General features: G+C 40.6%; 1 protein-coding gene across 1 annotated transcript in view; it reads right to left on the bottom strand.

Annotated features, from left to right (window-relative positions):
* LOC125892577 (uncharacterized) overlaps positions 1-13,503 on the bottom strand; it is a 51,048-nt gene extending 37,545 nt beyond the window's left edge. The window contains exons 1-3 of the mRNA XM_049582583.1: positions 13,292-13,503; positions 4,909-5,329; positions 2,599-2,711 (exon numbers count right to left, since the gene is read on the bottom strand). Of these exons, the coding sequence (XP_049438540.1) occupies positions 2,599-2,711; positions 4,909-5,329; positions 13,292-13,503 (746 nt within the window). The remainder of the gene's footprint in view (positions 1-2,598; positions 2,712-4,908; positions 5,330-13,291) is intronic.
* Positions 13,504-19,302: the final 5,799 nt, after the last annotated feature.

Below are 19,302 nucleotides of genomic sequence, written 5' to 3' on the forward strand. Positions count from 1 at the left end.
AAGGTGTGTCCAAACTTTTGGCCTGTACTGTACCTTGGAAAAATGGTTCTTCTTTCCACGTGTGACACACTGCTCCAAAAGCCGGACACTGGCGTGGCTCATGTTTTCTTCCCCATTTTTGACAGTTGTTGGTCGCTGGCGCTGCGTGCTTTTTGCTGCTCTTGTTCCAAGCGCCCACTCTCTTTTGTCCTGATGCTTTCTCTATAGCTTCCACTGGAGCCTCATGTATGACATGTGTAGCCTGCATTGCCTGTATCTGTGTCTTGGCTAGCTCTGTTGCTCTGCATATTTCTATGGCTCTGTGTAGTGTCAGGCCATTTTCACGTAACAGTCTCTCTTTCAGGTGAGAATCATTTATGCTGAATACAAGTTTATCTCTGAGCATATCATTTTCACTTATGCCAAACTCACAGTCTTTGCTTTTCTGCCGCAGCTCTGTGATGAATCTCTCCACGGATGTACCTCCTGTCATCGGATGTGACCAAAACTGATGTCGTTCAAATACAACATTTTTCAGAGGACTGCAGTAGTCTTTGAATGCGTTGAGAACGTCTTCCATTGTCACATCATTATCATTTGGGGTAACTGTGAGTGTATTGTACACTTCAAGTGCCTCCTCGCCGATGGTGTGAAGAAGGATTGCTACTTTAACCTCCTCTTCCTTGTCACACGCACCTGAGGCTGTTACATACCGCCGAAAACGCTGTTCCCATCTGCGCCAGTTTTCAGCGAGGTTACCGGTTAGATTCAGCGGCGACGGTGGTTTGAACTGTTCCATATTCGCGCTAGCCTGTTGCTATCCCCTGTTAGCTTCTTCTGAACTTCGTCAGTCACTCCGTAACTCCGTCTTCTGACACCATGTTGTGGTTTCCTGGATATACTGTTGTAGTATAGCTTGACTCCCGAATGCAGGGTGAGTATATGTTCCTGTGATACTCGTATAATTACCAGGACACGGAGACGATGTTCAGAGTATAACGGTAGCCTTTACTGGTAGCCATGTCAACGACAACAGACACGAGCAATCAAGCCCTGATCAAATACAGTACAGGTGAACATAGTCGAGTACCGAGTGCTCGATCAAGATATATCGCAGTAATCCGGTGCAATTTCACCTTCAGCCCGGAGGTGCAATGCCTGGCTGCGCTGCGTTTTAAGCAGTGGAGAGCTTCCTGGACGTGGTGGGAGACAGCACCGGCCTCAGCAAGGCGTCTGTGTTTTTTTTGTTTAAATATAATACATCTCCTCATGATTCTCTTACCAAGACTACTTCTTACTTAGTTGTAGTCTTGTTTTCATCATGAAAATAGGTTATTAACAAATATTTATCGTCTTAGTTTTTCATTAAAATTATTAGAACACAGATATACATGAGCAGCAGGGAATTAGTGCGTTAGGTAGCAGCGCTGTGTGTGACTTATGCGCTGATTAAGTGGTGGGTGATAGAGCGATCTTAAGAGCAATCCTAAGAAGGGCATTAAGAACGCATCTGGGAAACACTCGTATCGTGACCCTTCTTACCAAAGACGTTCTTAACTGTGCTCTTAAGTCTTAAGATCGCTCTCAACTGGGAAACGCGGCAATTGTCTGTATACAGTCAGTCAGTTTACCTGGTAGGATATTTATGTCAGAAGTGGTTGCTGTCTCGTCACTTGTGCATACTGTAGCCTACTCATCATGTTGCCTACTGACTACATCGCTACTGGCATTAGCTACTGATGTTCTAGAGGGCCATCTGCTGAAAATGATGTGCTTAGCAGTAAAATATAACCACACATCCCAGTAAATGATAACTAATTACTGAATGATACATGAGAGTAAAAAGTAATTGAAATATGTTTTGGGGTTCTTTAAAAAAAAAAAATAAATAAAAAAGAGGGGAAAATGTTTTGGGGTTTGTTTAAGCATTTTTTTTTTTTACCTTGACCTTGACCTAAATGCATTTTCTTGAATTCCATTGATCTCAGAAATATCACTAACTGAATGGGCACCCTAAACTTAGTTGGAAATGACACCTTAAATGTTTTTCTATTGTGTTTGGTTCCAAAGTTAAGCATATTTGAATATTAGTGGTGGCCATCTTGAATTTGGCCTCTCCCAGGGCCTCAGAGGTCAAATCTGACTTCCCTCCACATCTGAAAATATACCTTATGGTATGTACTAACTATGGTAGAAATTTCATGCTTTTTCAAAAAGTGCACAATTCCTCATAATTTGAGAGCTTATCAACTGTACTATATGTATAAGTTTGCATAATTGGGGGCGAATGGTGAAACCATGCTAGTTCCGTGTGAAAAGCAGTGGTCAAAGGTTCAACCAGAGGCTTGTGGACGGCTATCAAATGTGCCAAATTTAGTTGGGAACATAGCCAGGGGACATATAACCAAATAATATTATAACAATAATTCATAATAGACCAAAAATTCATGATAGTTTTTTTTGTGACTAAAGAAGTATGTGCTCCAAACATTCCATCAAAGGAAGAGTTGTAGAAATTATTGGAAAAATCAGTCTGCCATGACATACATGTTCTTCATAAGTCTATGAAAACTTTTGATCACAACTGTATCTAAATGCTGCTGAAAACCCTGAAATTACCTGTTGTAATGGCAGTGGATGGGAAGGCTGAGTGGCACAACTCTGATGACGTAGCCCTGTGGAGGTGGAGTGTAACAAAGCCAATAGGTATACACCAGCTGACCACCAACTACCTGAGAGACAGAAAGTACAGAGATGCAGTAGGAATTCAGTTTTCAGTCCATCTAAATTTAAGACAATTTGAATAAATCTAGATGTCACCATCTTCACACTGTTATGTAGGATCGAGCCAGGAGTGATTCAACAAGCTGATGAAAATGCTGCAGATAAGCCTCACCATAATAAAGCCAAGTGTGCTGTGTGCTGATGAATAGAAAAATAAATATGAAGCATACACTTGATTTCATAAAGTGATGTTCAGACTCTTCATGCTCTTTAAGGTACAGTCTGTATCCATTAGGTTTAGGCAACATATTGAAAGGATTTCCCATCTCATGCAATGCAAAGCCATATTTCTGAATATATTCTAGGAGATATGGAAAAAATGGTTGACTATTGGTACTTTCACAAAATATTCACACACAATGAGATATATATGTCCTCTTTGATAAAGCTCTCTCTCTCTCTCTCTCTCTCTCTCTCTCTCTCTCTCTCTCTCTCTCTCTCTCTCTCTCTCTCTCTCTCTCTCTCTCTCTCTCTCTCTCTCTCTCTCTCTCTCTCTCTCTCTCTCTCTCTCTCACACTCACACACACACACACACACACACACACACACACACACACATCAGCTCCATAATTATTTTGTATTAATTATCTTAACTTTATATCTAAGGGGTTGTGTATGTTACCTTTTGTAAGACTGGAGCATTTTATTTTTCATGAGAAGCGCCACCTTCTGCTCGACCTGTTGACTCCCAATACTCGCAAAACAATAATGAATGGAAATGTGCATAAATTTGCATTTTCTTTAGCGCGTTTTCACAAAATTCGCTTAAAATTTGCTATACATTTAGATGGAAACCCGGCTAATGTTAATTTGTGCATTTGTTGTCAAATGCTAACATTAATGAAACCAACATCAATTCTGCTGTCAGTAGAACATCTTATTCTGTCCAAACTGTAACTAATTTGTATTTAGAAGAGAAGCTATTATGTTAACATGAAGCACTGAAGTTGTTATTGTTGTTCATTAATTAATTCATACAGATCTTAAATGTTGAGTGTTTGTGAAGCACATACACACAGTTCTGTACTTGCATGAAAATATTAAAGCAAACTCACAAAATATAATTGAGCTCTTTTTTTTTCTCAAGGTGCTTTGTTGAAATATTTTGGTCCACAACAACAGCATACCTCTACAGTTGCCTCAACAGATGAAGGTAGGAGGAAGTTATTCTAAGTTCACAGTGACTTAAGAAATAAGAATAACTAAGAATAAGAATAATTTCATTGAGCCTCAGAGGGATCTGCTCTCCAGTTTAAATCTGTCATGAGATTATTTAATTTAAAATGACTGCACAAATATTTGTCTTACACAATGAGTTATTGTATTTATTTTTGTATTTTGTTGTTATTGTTTTCTTTGAAAGGAAGCATATTATGTGTTTTTGTTATTTAAATAATGTAAGGCAATTTTGCTGTAAATCATAACGTCTCCTTACATGGTAAAACAGAGACTTGATGTTGGACAACATCAACATATATATCAACCAGCAACCATCATTGGATATCTGTACATGACAAAACTACAAAAGAAAACAGTAAATTATTAGTTTAACTATTTTTTTTGTTTAATTAGTTTTTCATAGTTAATGTAGCATGAGCATATAATTTTGTTATAGATTGATAGGGTCTTACAAAAACAAATGATGACAATGGGTTTGCCTTTCTGAGGGCATGTATAGAAAATTGCACCATTTTTGATTTAACACGAGTTCTCCTTTGAATACGGGCATATTTCCAGGAGGTAATAGGGCCCCTCCACCCTATGGGCCCAGCGCAACAACACTGCCTGCACTGTCATTACTTATGCCCTTGAACACCACCCATGGGGTACCTTATAGCATTTCACTTCTGCCACTTCTGGGTGCAATTGAAAAGGTGAGTTCTAGAAAAAAAAACTGTTCATTTGTAGCAGAGATGTGCATTATGTTATTATGAAACAAAATAATTAATCTGAAAACCGTTTTAATAACATTTAAGCAAAACTAAATTGTGCTCCACTCTCCCCTACAAATTAGTTGAACCTTAAAAACAGTGGCCACCATGTCTGCTAGTTACATCAGGTCACTTTGTAATCACAACTCACCAGTTGTTGATCTTTTAGCATAAACACAAGTACAGGGAAATGTTTGTTAAGTGGTGTCCCGACCTGAGACTCTCCGCTGCACTCCGTCAGTCTGGAGTGGAAGTAGAGGAAGCGGGGGCTGATCTTGGTGGCTTCACACGAACCCAGTCGGAACAGGGATGGAACGGTCCAACCGCGCAGCTGGAAGCGGTCCACGCGCACTGAGATGTGATCGATACCGCACCAGACTTCCACAGCGCGTGCACCCATCTCTTGAACACTCTGGTGTTGCCTCGTAGGCGGTAACAGCAGCTCGGTCAGTCCGGCTGGAAGCGGTCTCTTATGAGGAACCGGCAGAAGCAGTTCTTTTGCTACAAGTGGCTGTGGTGCATGCTGAAACATGGGCAGGTGGTAGAATGCAGGCAGCGAAGCTTCATTCTCATTAGTCTTAACCGGATTGATTCCTTCCGACCATGTCGCGCGCTGAAGCGGACCTCCCAGTGTACTACAAAACAATGTCCACAGAAGGCACGTGGACACAGACATGATCTGAAAAAGAGGAGCAACAAGTGGTGCGACCAGTGGAGAGCCAGGTGTGGTCTGATCTCATTCTGCGTCTCCAAGTCATTATCCAAGTCATTATCACACCTGCTGCCCTGCCTATTAACCTCACAGCGACGTGACGAGAACAGCTAGCTGACAGTTAGAATGTTATTTATCAACGATGTTATTTAGGCCTATTAAATAGCTAATTTATTAAATTCAGTCACCAACGATTGTTGTTTGACAGCTCATATTGAAATTCCATGAATTAGCCTTTCAGACCCCACAGCATTTACATGTAGGCTATTATTTAAGTTAGGCTATATCTTAAAGTATTATTTTACTTTAAAATATAATAGGCCTATTAAGACCCTGTGTACCCATACTCAGGGGAGGAAAAGAAACGTTATCGTTTACGTCATTGATGTCATTAATGTCAGGAATTATTAGACTGCCAGAGCTGTAAACCAGTCTGTACACATTTTATTTGAGGAATCTTCATGTCCCACTTGACACCAAACATCTACAATATCAAATGCAATCCCAATTCCAAAAAAGTTGAGATGCTGCGTGAAACTTAAATAAAAACAGAATACAAAGATCTGTAAATCCTTTTAGACATATTTTCAATTGAATACATTACAAATAGGCCTACCATGGTTTTTCATTTTTACGTTTTAAACAAAAAAACTACAAATGATAAAACACAGCTGTTTTTCCGTTTTTGTTGTCTGAATCAATAAATGAAAAAACGAGAAAACCAAATTCAAATAACGGTCCGATTTTGGTTTCTTCCAATGCCTGTTTTCATCTTTCCTCTTGAAAAGAACGTGAAGAAAAGTAAGACAGGTGAGCTTCCCGGAAGCCCAAGTAAATATGGGCCTTTCAAAATAAAAGCCAAGAGAATACAATAGCCATTCTATAACATTAACATTATGCGAGCACATACCAGGGTAACATCCGAGGAAAAATACATTAATATAAATTAATCAATCAGACAAATTAGTAAGTAAATAAATAAATACACCAAAAAATGGACCAATGGAAACAGGGATTGATTACATGTAGATTAATATTGTGCATTTGATTTATCTACACAGCATGAGAAAAGTCTTAGATTAATGATTTGCATTTTTTGGTGCAATACAGTTCACAATATAGTTTAATCAACAATTACCAGCAATTACTGTGTGTGCAGAGTTGTTACTTTAAGCAGTGGTATTTAACTGGGTTTCCATCGTAATGCGCTGTTGGCTGAGCGAAACAGAGTGGAAACTCTCCACCAGCAGATGGCAGTATGAGTACTTAAATGTATGCCTGGTTTGTCTCTGTGAACTATTGGCTTATTTTCCAGGTTATTGATGCAGATGTATTTAATACTATTCATTTAATTTGATATTTGATGTTTATGGTTTATTTACAACCTAGTGTATAGACAGCATGTATTTACTTTTTATTCAGAACCACACGTAGGCCTACCTGTATGGAAGAATGAGCATGTGTTGATAGTGAGACAGAAATAAAAATGAAAAATAAACGAAAAATAAAGACACATTTGGGTTGTTATTATCAGACACGATTCAGTGGATCAGGCTTCAGTTACCAGCCAGTCACAGCACCACCTGTACACTATACCTTCATCATTTACTCTCAGCTCAGAATCAAACCTGTATGTCCTGTATGACACCCATGTCATTGATCCAACCTCAGTATCAGTCTACAGCCATTGATGGATCTGGCAGCAGACCAGTAACAGCCAGTTGAGGAATGAGTTGATGGCCTCCCTGCAGGAGCTGAGAGGACAGGTCCAGGAGTTGCAGCAAGACAGACAGGCTGGCTATGAGGCGATAACTCAATGCTATGAGAGAGGAGCTGAGACAGCAAACCATCCTCAGCCTGAAGGAGCAGCAAGAAACCTCCATCACCACCAACAGCTCCCTTCACCCTGAATCACAGCCCTCCACCTCCACCCTGACTGACAGCAGGCCATCACAACAACATGCCGGAACGGTCAACCCCACCCCACCTACCACTGACTCACACAGGGAGGTCATTTGGAGAGGAAAAGACAACCAGTGATGCTGATGTTGTGATCCTAATTGAATCAAATTAGAAATTGGTTAGTGAGAAACAGCTTTTCCCCGAATACATTTTATAAAATCCAGTGCCCTAGGACTGTCAACATTCACCTTTGGTCAGCATAGCCATCTATGACAGACACAGGTAGTAAAGACCTGAGACTACAGAAGGTAACAGAGTCTGTGAAGAGAGCAGCACAGAGACCCAAACAGGCCTTCCCCTCCAGGATCATTGTTTCCACCATCATTTCATGAAGAGACTTCCATCCTGACACTTCACCCATATTCACCAGGCTTCATCTTGCACCACATCCTGCCAATCCAGCCCAATATCACGCCATGAGGAGCTCTCCTGATGCGCTGATGACACCATCCTGCACTGACAACACTGCAGACTGGAGAGAGATCACCTGCTCAAGCTTATATGTAGCCTACCAGATTTATGACCTGTGATATTTGAATGTGTTGTGAAAACTCTTTACATTTGACTAATCAGACAAGTGCTAATCCCAAGCTCCATATAGACCACCACTGTTTACAAAGAATTATTTATTTTCACTGTGTATAAAAGAAAACATCTTACCTAAGCTTTAACCTCCCTCTTCCAACTAGGACATTTGTGCCAAATTTGAATAAATTCCCTCAACGTGTACTTGAGATATAGCATTCACAATAATGATGATAATAAAGGATGATGATCATTTTGCATACACAATTAATGACTGTATATATGAAAACCAGAAGTGGCATTAGACACCAACCTGATGAAGGGAAGCCCAAAGTGTTTGTTGAATACAGCATTGTGTACCTGAGAAGTAGTGGTTTTTTATGTTTTAATTGTGATGGACTTGCTCAACATGGTTTGCACCATGCTGTAAGTGAATTAATTGAAAATTAACCATAAAAATGAACATGAACTGAGGCAGTATTCATATTAAAATTCAAATTTTATTGTATTTGGCTCTGAAACAGCTGGGAAAAAGAACGAATACAGTTGAAAAAGTCAACATTTTCTGACAATATTGTACTTTTTATTCCACTCCAATTATTTCACAGTTTACTTTAGAAAACAACATTTTGCACACAAAACATGAATAATCAATTTGAGGTTTGGACTGTTGATCAGACAAAACAGGTCTCACTTTGAGTTCTTCTTTGAGTTGCAGTCAAACTGTACATAAATATTTTGAGAATATTTGAGAACTTAAAGAAGCAACAGACAGCATTTTTGCCTATATATATCATTATGAAAATAATGTGGGTTGCACAGGGTAGTATACACAGTAAAATCAGACTATCAGCATTTACATAGGTTACTTAATGGCTTTGCAAAATTTACAATAAGCTTCTGCCACCGGGGATGAATTTTCGCGTAAAAAAATCTGCTTTACGGCAGGAAATGCGTCGTGTATTGCCAAACTGGTCGGTCAGCCAATCAGGGACTGGAGCTGGTCCTTATGAGGACCTGGCCGGAGCATGAGATAGTTGAGTCAGGAGCACAATGGCAGACGGACAGAGTTTGGAGATAAGTGAAAAACGGCCTCCCAAAAGAAAACGAGCTCCTCTGTCTGAGGAGGCAAAGAAGAGCAAAAAGGAGAGTGATAAACGAAGAGGAAAAACAAGAGTAAACCTCAGTTAGGCGTTCAAGAGATGGAGGGAGCTCCGTGACCAAAGAGGCTTCAACTAGAGTTCTCATTTTCAATCCGAGCCCGAGCTGACCCGAATAAGCCCGACGGGTCGGGTCAGTTTGGGCCGACTAATTAAGTTAATTGGGCCGGGCTGAGTCGGGCTCGGACAGCAGAGAGAGAGAGAGAGAGAAAAAAAAAGTGTGTCTGTCAGAGAAGCGCACTGTGTGAGGGTGCGACAGCAGCACTAACACACAATGCTGCTGTCCATGGTTCTCACTTCTGAGCAGCCCGTGAGGAAGAAAATATGCATGTCTGTTAAGATTATTCCAAATCCATTCATTATTCAATGTTATGTTGTTGATATTTGAAGGTTATAGTTACCGTTTTTAATAAAGTGTTCGAGTTGAAGTTGAAGTATCGTCTGCTGTGTGTATGTGTAAGGGGGGTGATAATAGGGCTATAATAATTAAAGGGCCACTGTGTAAAATGGGTTGAAAACCGTTGAAAACAGTGACATCAGTGGTCAAATTCTAGATTGCAGGGCTCACTCACTCACCCCTCCCATTGGGTAAATGACGGTGGCCTCACAGGGACAAAAAGCCTTGCGCAGACACAAGTTTTTCAGGAGTAGGTCTATCTAGCGACGAGGTGAATGTTTATTTAGAAATCTAAGCCATGTTATGATATTGTAATGAATCACTCACGAGCAGGAGACCAGAGGAGTGTTTGGGAAAAAGGCCAGTTTATTTGAGCACTCCAAAAACTCTGGTAACACTCCAGGGGGTAAAAGACTCCATCCCAAACTCTTCTAGCGTAATACACACACTCCATACACACATTCTCGTTTACAATACCAAGCGGGTACCCCCTCTCCTCTCTGCTCCACCAATCTCCAGCCCGCACACTGACTGGCAGCGTAGCCTGTAAACAGAGCTCAGCTGTTTATTTAGCCCATCTGGGATTCAGTGCTACTGCTGCCATCGCTGGGGAGATATATCATCAGGAGGAAAAGCGCCGCAGAGAGTGCATCACAAGGAGTGAAGTTGCGTCTTCTTTTCCTCCCAGATGATGGTTCGGGTTCATTCTCTCCTGTTGCGTGGTAAGTGTGGTCCATTCGCAAACTTTATAACTAAAAAAACTTTTCACTACTCTCCATCGACAAACTACTAACACTCTCTGCTGTTTCTTCCTCCTTTCTTCCTTCCGCTGTCTTCGTTGGTTTATTTATACACGCGAAACGCGTTCTCTGGCTGGCTGGATTGTCCGCTAGGGCTGTCTTACATACATGCCGGCGCAAGATGGCGACCTCTCTAAAGCAAGGCCCTTGATATATATACAGTACAGGCCAAAAGTTTGGACACACCTTCTCATTCAATGCGTTTTCTTTATTTTCATGACTATTTACATTGTAGATTCTCACTGAAGGCATCAAAACTATGAATGAACACATGTGGAGTTATGTATTTAACAAAAAAAGGTGAAATAACTGAAAACATGTTTTATATTCTAGTTTCTTCAAAATAGCCACCCTTTGCTCTGATTACTGCTTTGCACACTCTTGGCATTCTCTCCATGAGCTTCAAGAGGTAGTCACCTGAAATGGTTTTCCAACAGTCTTTAAGGAGTTCCCAGAGGTGTTTAGCACTTGTTGGCCCCTTTGCCTTCACTCACCCCAAACCATCTCGATTGGGTTCAGGTCCGGTGACTGTGGAGGCCAGGTCATCTGCCGCAGCACTCCATCACTCTCCTTCTTGGTCAAATAGCCCTTACACAGCCTGGAGGTGTGTTTGGGGTCATTGTCCTGTTGAAAAAGAAATGATCGTCCAACTAAACGCAAACCGGATGGGATGGCATGTCACTGCAGGATGCTGTGGTAGCCATGCTGGTTCAGTGTGCCTTCAATTTTGAATAAATCCCCAACAGTGTCACCAGCAAAACACCCCCACACCATCACACCTCCTCCTCCATGCTTCACAGTGGGAACCAGGCATGTGGAATCCATCCGTTCACCTTTTCGTCTCAAAGACAAAGACACGGTTGGAACCAAAGATCTCAAATTTGGACTCATCAGACCAAAGCACAGATTTCCACTGGTCTAATGTCCATTCCTTGTGTTTCTTGGCCCAAACAAATCTCTTCTGCTTGTTGCCTCTCCTTAGCAGTGGTTTCCTAGCAGCTATTTGACCATGAAGGCCTGATTCGCGCAGTCTCCTCTTAACAGTTGTTCTAGAGATCGGTCTGCTGCTAGAACTCTGTGTGGCATTCATCTGGTCTCTGATCTGAGCTGCTGTTAACTTGCAATTTCTGAGGCTGGTGACTCGGATGAACTTATCCTCAGAAGCAGAGGTGACTCTTGGTCTTCCTTTCCTGGGTCGGTCCTCGTGTGTGCCAGTTTCGTTGTAGCGCTTGATGGTTTTTGCGACTCCGCTTGGGGACACATTTAAAGTTTTTGCAATTTTCTCCTTTCTTTCCTCTTGAAGCTCATCGAGAGAATGCCAAGAGTGTGCAAAGCAGTAATCAGAGCAAAGGGTGGCTATTTTGAAGAAACTAGAATATAAAACATGTTTTCAGTTATTTCACCTTTTTTTGTTAAGTACATAACTCCACGTGTTCATTCATAGTTTTGATGCCTTCAGTGAGAATCTACGATGTAAATAGTCATGAAAATAAAGAAAACGCATTGAATGAGAAGGTGTGTCCAAACTTTTGGCCTGTACTGTATATAAAAGCATAATTATAAGGCTACGAAAACCAAACAAATTTTATTTTATAGCGATTATACACTTATATAAACATATTAATGGGTAGAATATTCAGATTCAGATTCAGATTTGACAAAAAACCATGCCAAATATTACACACTGGCCCTTTAAGCAAGAAGAAAATGCAAATTATAGGCTAAAAATAAAGAATGCTGAATTCCGTTCTGACAAAAAATAAAAAAAAATAATATTAGAAAAAGATATGCTGCTGTGAAGTGTGAGCGAAGTTCAGTCAGTCAGTCAGCGTGCAGGTGCAGGAAAAGTGTTGAGAGCGGCTGCGGCTCATTAAATGCATATTATGCAAATGCATATTATTTTGGGACATGAATGATTGGTTGACTTTAAGTGATTAAAGATACTGTATTTGAGCCAGGGAAGCCAGACTGCTGAGGCGCACAGGGGGAGCATCATTTTTTCCCCCTTCCATTTAGAAAAAAAACAACTCGGGTTCAGTCGGGCTCGGACCCAGAAATGTATGTGATGATGTCGGGCCGGGCCGGTTTCGGGCTTCAAGTCCCTTGGGTCATTTCGGTTTCGGGTTGAATTTTTGGGCCCGTTGAGAACTCTAGCTTCAACACCGGTGTCCAGCTAGCTTTCATTCTAATGGATCAGTAAGTAACATGGCTAAATGTTAGCTAGCCGAGAGAGGACTGTTCTGTACTGGCTGCTAGTTCATTCCTAGCTGGCCAGCATTGCAAATCGCCGCAACCAGGGACCGGGTAGCAAGTGTTGGTCAGCTGACATCCTCATTGCCATTCTACGGCAGCCCTTGGACAGTGATTACCCCCCTCCCCAGGGTTCCATTCCCCTGTCGGGAGTTATTTTTCAACAGTCACTGGCTCACTATACATTATCCCTTACGTGTCTGTTGTTTGTACTGATACTGTGCATATTGGTATAATTTACTGTGAGTTGTTTGTACTGGTACTGTGCATCCTGGTATAATTATTTGCACAACTATTTGTTTTTTTTCTTCAGATAAATCTGATAACTGTTGCTCGGTCTCTTTACTCATTTATTTAGTATAGTGTCCACACACCTTCTCATTCTACATATACATAGAGGTATACTGGTGGCTTTACAGCCTACATTTTATTGATTATCTCTGATCCCCACGGACAAATTGGTCTTTGCAACAGTGCGAGCAACACTGTTGACACTAGCTGGCGCCAAGCTAAAAAAAAAAAACGAATCCTCTCTGTTGCCTCTTGAAAGGGGAACTAAACCCCCCTCTCTGGGCATTACTCCGCCCACAGCTTGATTTCAAAAAATTCAGAAAAGATAGGCGGAGCTGAGGGAGGGAGGGGGGACAGGCGAGCGGCTGAAGAAGGGGGCGGAGTGAAGATTGTCCCTCGCTGCAGGGAGAGGAGAGAGGGCTTCCCCGGAGGTCAGGCCTCTTTACCCGGTCCCTCTCCTCTACAGTTTGGCTTATTTTCACCCAGCCCAGCACTGGTACCTTGGAGAGCGGTCCCTCGCTGCGGGGAGAGGGCTTCCCCGGAGGTCGGCCTTTTTACCCAGTCCCTCTCCTCCACACTTTGGCTTATTTTCACCCAGCCCAGCACTGGTACTTGGAGAACAGTCCCTCGCTGTGGGGAGAGGGTAGAGGGCTTCCCCGGAGGTCGGCCTCTTTACCCGGTCCCTCTCCTCCACACTTAGACTTATTTTCATTGTGCCGATGGTGGCTTGGAAACCCCCTCCTAACTGTGTCACACGGGCAGAAGGGAAGGCAGCCGGAGCTCAGCTGGTCCCCTTCTCCACACTTTGACTTATTTTAACCTACTTCGTTCTATTTCTCCCTCTCTGGGAGCCTGGGCTCACCGCGCAGCAGCCCACCGTATCCATCCACCCCTCCCTCCCTCGCGGCCCCGCACATATACCCGAGGCTCCGCTCTATCTCACTGCACAGTGGCCCTCCACATCCCTCCCTCGCCGCCCCGCACATATACTCCTGAGCCTCCTTGACCAACTAACCTAAATACTATAAACACACTACTAACTATAAACCTACACTAAAATACACTATGCTAACAATACAATTCAACAAATTACTAGCTATTCTCTCTGCTCTACTACTCTCACTGCTCTGATCCAACCTACTCGCTATCAGTTTGATAACTGCGGACAGAATGGTTTCATAGTAAGAGGAGGAGGAGTAAAGGGAGGAGGGCCGGTTTAGCGTGGACGGCTAGTGACGTCATTCGCCTCGAAAAAGAATCATTCGCCTCCAATGTAATGTAATGTAAATTCAAATGTAGTAAGCAGGTTTCAAGCTGTAAAGGGCACTCCATAGCACATTTTTAAAATAAAATGTAGATTTTCAACAGTTTGCACTAAACGGTTAACTCGTATTGCAGCGGTGCCTGAATAGTGTGACATGTGTGGTTGTGCTGCTGCTGTGGTCCTGCCAGATGCCTCCTGCTGCTGCTGTTATCATTAGTCATACTTCTACTGTTATTATACACATATGATTATTGTCACACATGTATACTATCAGATATTAATATGACATCTATTGCACGTCTGTCCGTCCTGGAAGAGGGATCCCTCTTCCTGGGGTTTCTACCGTTTTTTTTCCCCCCATTAAAGGTTTTTTTGGGGGGAGTTTTTTATTATCCGCTGTGAAGGTTCAAAGGACAGAAGTATGTCGTATGCTGTAAAGCCATGTGAGGCAAATTGTGATTTGTGATATTGGGCTTTATAAATAAAATTGATTGATTGATTGATTGATTGATACTTTGCAAATCAGAAGAACTACAACTATGTTGCTGATATGTATCAAACTGCATAGCACGGTCCCAGGGAATTGTAGTTTTTAAAAAATATAAGTGTTTTTCCTAGATTTGGAATTTGTAAATACTGAATTGAAAGTACACTGTGGACTTTAAGGGGATGGTAAACACACTTGTGTAATCAGATTTTAAATATCTAATTTCTAAATGGGTGAAAATTAATTTTATCAATTTTATTATTATTTTATTATTATTATATTATTATTTTATTATTTTTTGTCAGTATGGAGAAGCTGCTTTGACAGCAGCGCCACCTAGTGTTGAAATTAAGTATCATACAGTGAGATAACATATTTTGTCTTCCAACTTTTTCAGGGGCTGTACTGAAAACATTTAAAGTGGGGACTGAGGATGCTGTCAGCAAACATGCTGGGGAACATCTTAAGCATGCTCCATCCAGAAAAACATATTAAACATACACAAGATAACATTAAGCAAACATAACACAACATTAAGCATAGACAAAATAAGCTGAATTTGTGATTTGTGAGAAATTTTAATTTGTGAGAGACAACAATAAAGTGTATTTTGAATGAAATACGTTGGACTTTTTCATGGGAAAATAGGGACAAGGGGGACATACACAACGCATTAAATATACACATTACAATACACCCAAGATAATGGTATTTGTATGTTCTCACAATGGAAGACAACAATTGAAGTGTATTTTGAATGCTGTACTGAATATTTTAATTGGAAAACAAGGTTGTAAATGGATAATAATTTGGCCAATATTTTAAATATTTTTGTACATAAAAATTACGTTCAAATTTGGGGTCCATTTCACAAAGCAGGTTTAGTGAAAACTCAGAGTCTGTTAACCCTGAAATGATGGAAACTCTGAGTTTTCCGTTTCAAAAAGGGAGGTAACTCAAACCAGAGAAAGAGGGGTAACTCTAGCCTGTTTCAGAGAGAGAGAGGTAACTTAAGCTCTCGGTCAGTTACCGTAGTAACAGACTCTATGAACCTAACCTGGTCGGGACCAGGTTTTCTCAATGAACCTCGAGTTTCTCTCTGTCTCCGCCCTCTTTCAGAGCCACACACTCCATTTGATTTCCTCATTCATTCAGTCAGCAGGCGAGTTTTGGCGTAGCCTAGTTCTGCTGTCTGTCTTTTTAAAAAATCATTTAAAAAATCAGAGTCAGAATATTAGAAGTCCAATAGGCACAGTAGGTAGTGACTTTTTTCACTAACATGGCATGTCCTTTTGATAACGATGCCGTGGATGAAGGTGCAGCATTACTGAGCAGAGAATTAAATATTCGTCGGGAGGTGGTTATCAGACTGCGCATAGATGTTCTAGCATTTCCACACAATTATCTTTTTGAGCTGTACCGTTTCACGTCACAGTCCATCATCATCATCATACACGACCTAATCCGTCCTTACATTTGCAACATTACCAATCGTAGTCATGCTCTCACATCCCAGCAGATATTGTGTGTTGCGCTGCGTTTCTTTGCAGATGGAAGTTTTTTGTACAATGTCAGAGATGCTGAGCACTTGAGTAAAGCAACTGTATGCAGGGCGGTCAGAAAAGTGTGCTCGTTTTACGGGCATCTGCCTTCTTTCTGTTGGCTGAGTAGAAGTCTGTGTTAGTTTAAATAGGCTTAATTATTTAACAGAACATGATATAGATGAGAGAAGACGTGTGTGAAAACAGCATTATGTTGGGGATAAAACAACTGCACAGTCAAACAGCCACTTAATATTTACTTTACAATGTAAAACATGATCAAAATGAGGTACCCCCATGAGATTATGCCGAGGTCTTACCTGTTTGAACAATGTTTTTATATTTCATCCTAAACTGCTGCCAAGTGCGCTTCTCCCCCGCGGGATTGCACCTAAATGAAATAAATTAATAGGCTACCATTCAAGCAGTTTTCCCCTGTAATATTATTGTGATTGCAAAGACTACATTTAAACTTACGCATTCTCACACGCCGTCTCCCTCTCTTTTGCAGCTGCAGCAGTGTTGCACTTCTTTTTGAAAACGTGTTCAAACTCGCCGTATGAGCTAGCAAAGCAGTTTCGTGTTGCGATGTGTGGTATTTATTCAGTTTTGGGAAATCACAATGTCTAGAAAGCGTCAGTGGCCGCAGCAGCAGCAAAGCTAACATCAGGACGTCATCCGTTAAAAGCCTCCCGTTGTCGGATACGACATGAAACTACTCCAGTTAGCTCAATCATGTTGTAACTAAGACATTCGCTGGAAAAAAAAAAAAATTTCATGGACCGTTGAGAGTTAAAGAGTCATTACAGACACTGCTAACGGGGCTAACGGCTAACGGTTAGCCCCGCTAATCTACAATAACCATGTTATTAATTTCAGAACGTGATAGTAATGTTTGTTCAATCATTGTGTTTATAGACTTTACAAACACCAGATTAGTCTAAACGGTGATATAGTGACGTGAAAAATGTGAGATATTCATATATATATGTAGCTAAACTCTGCTGGTTTTCTACCCGGAAGTACTTGTAAACAACAAGGTGATTCCCTCAGAAGGGACACTAACAACTCAAAGTACACATCAAATAAAATTTCTCCAAACACATTTCTTGTTATTTTAGGTAGTTATTATCACGCTAATGTATGTTCAAGTGTTCATTTCCCCCGATAAGTTGGTTTTAATTCGTTATTTGATTCTATAAACACAGTCTGGCCATCTCAAGCTTTTATTTTGGTACTTCCGGTGACCGGCAGTGTGAATTTGCATATTAGCTAAATATTTAGTTTCACCCAGAACATATAGATTTAACATTTAGATTTAACATTTATATTTATATTTAATATTTAGATTTAGATTTAGTATTTAGATTTAGCATTTAGATTTAACATTTAGATTTAGATTTAATATTTAGATTTAACATTTAGATTTATATTTAATATTTAGATTTAACATTTAGATTTAGATTTAGCATTTAGATTTAATATTTAGATTTAACATTTAACATTTAGGTGCCACATTTAATATTTAGATTTAACTATTTAATATATTTCTAAGTTAACAAATATTGCTGTAAATGTGGTAAAAGGTGACGTTAAAAAAATTACAACACTTTTTTAAACATTGTTTGAAGCTAAATGTGGCAAAATGTTGATGTTATTTTCAGCATGAGCCACTTTAAAAATGGCACCCCATACATGCCTGTATATAAATATATATATGTATGCAAAAAAAAAAAAAAAAAAAAAGTGGATCGGTTGCTCGCTGCTAAAAATGTGGCCCATCGACAAGATCTGGTTTTGAAATGTGGCCCAGTTGAAATAGTAACTGAATAGCCCTGCTGTAGTTTGTTTGTTTGTTAGCTATCTAACAACACATCAAAAATAATTGTAAGCCAGTTGTGTTCGGTGAATCAGTTTATCATGTACACTCAAAAAACATTTAGGCCTAATATTTAAGATTGTTTGCTTATAAATACATAAACCTGGTTGTTCTATATTTAAAACACATTGGGTTTAATAGTGCTATTAAATAAATCACATTATTACAATTTATACTTATTATTACTTGAGCTTGTTTTATTTATTAATTTCACAGATAGTTCATCTTCATCTTCTAACCGCTTCATCCTCTTGAGGGTCGCGGGGGGGCTGGAGCCTATCCCAGCTGACATCGGGCGAGAGGCAGGGTACACCCTGGACAGGTCGCCAGACTATCGCAGGGCTGACACATAGAGACAAACAACCATTCTCGCTCACATTCACACCTACGGACAATTTAGAGTTATCAATTAGCCTAGTCCCCAATCTGCATGTCTTTGGACTGTGGGAGGAAGCCAGAGTGCCCGGAGAGAACCCACGTTGACACGGGGAGAACATGCAAACGCCGCACAGAAGGGCTCCCACGCCCGGGATCGAACAGGCAACCCTCTTGCTGTGAGGCGAGAGTGCTAACCACCACACCACCGTGCCGCCCTTCACAGATAGTTATACATCCTTATTCCTTAAATTAAATTCATCATGAACGTGGACTTAAAATCATTATTTTATTTTATGGCCTTGCTGCCCTGGCTTTTGGCCTTTGTGCCCTCAAAAAATTGACAACACGAAAGGTCAAGTGGCCTTGCCCCTAAAATGACGAAATTCCAGGCCTACGTAGGACCACGGCCTTTTAAAACGACCATTTATTTATTCCGGAAAATATCAATATATATCTTCCAGGTAAAGATATCGAGATAATGATTTTGTTAAATTTCGCCCACCCTTATGTGGTATGCAAAACAAGTGAAACCAAGTTTAGATGATGTTTTCATCTTTGAAGGTAGAGTGCAACAACTACACAACCCTAGCCCCCACTAATCTGTATTAGATGTTAGCAAAATAAAACAAAATCATTCCAACAAGATGACAACAACGAAAAAAAAAAAATCGAATAATTTCATTCTGGGTCTTATTTTAACACAAAGCTGGGTAGATCAATAATATTAGTCCTGAGGACAGTTCAGTGTCAGCAGCAGTATTGCAAACAAAAACACAACTAAAATAGAGTACAAAGACAAATACAGTGCGTTTACATGTTTTATTAATGGGTGATTGGAGTATACCGTTTATGTGTTTGAGCATGTCGACACCATACTTTGGTTACAGAAACCGGGATAAGACCTTATCCTGTTCATGAGAAACCCGAATATGTAAGGTGGAGTGACACCATCGAGTCGATCT

Source organism: Epinephelus fuscoguttatus, linkage group LG8 (genome assembly GCF_011397635.1).
Source record: "Epinephelus fuscoguttatus linkage group LG8, E.fuscoguttatus.final_Chr_v1".
NCBI classification, from domain to species: Eukaryota; Metazoa; Chordata; class Actinopteri; order Perciformes; family Serranidae; genus Epinephelus; species Epinephelus fuscoguttatus.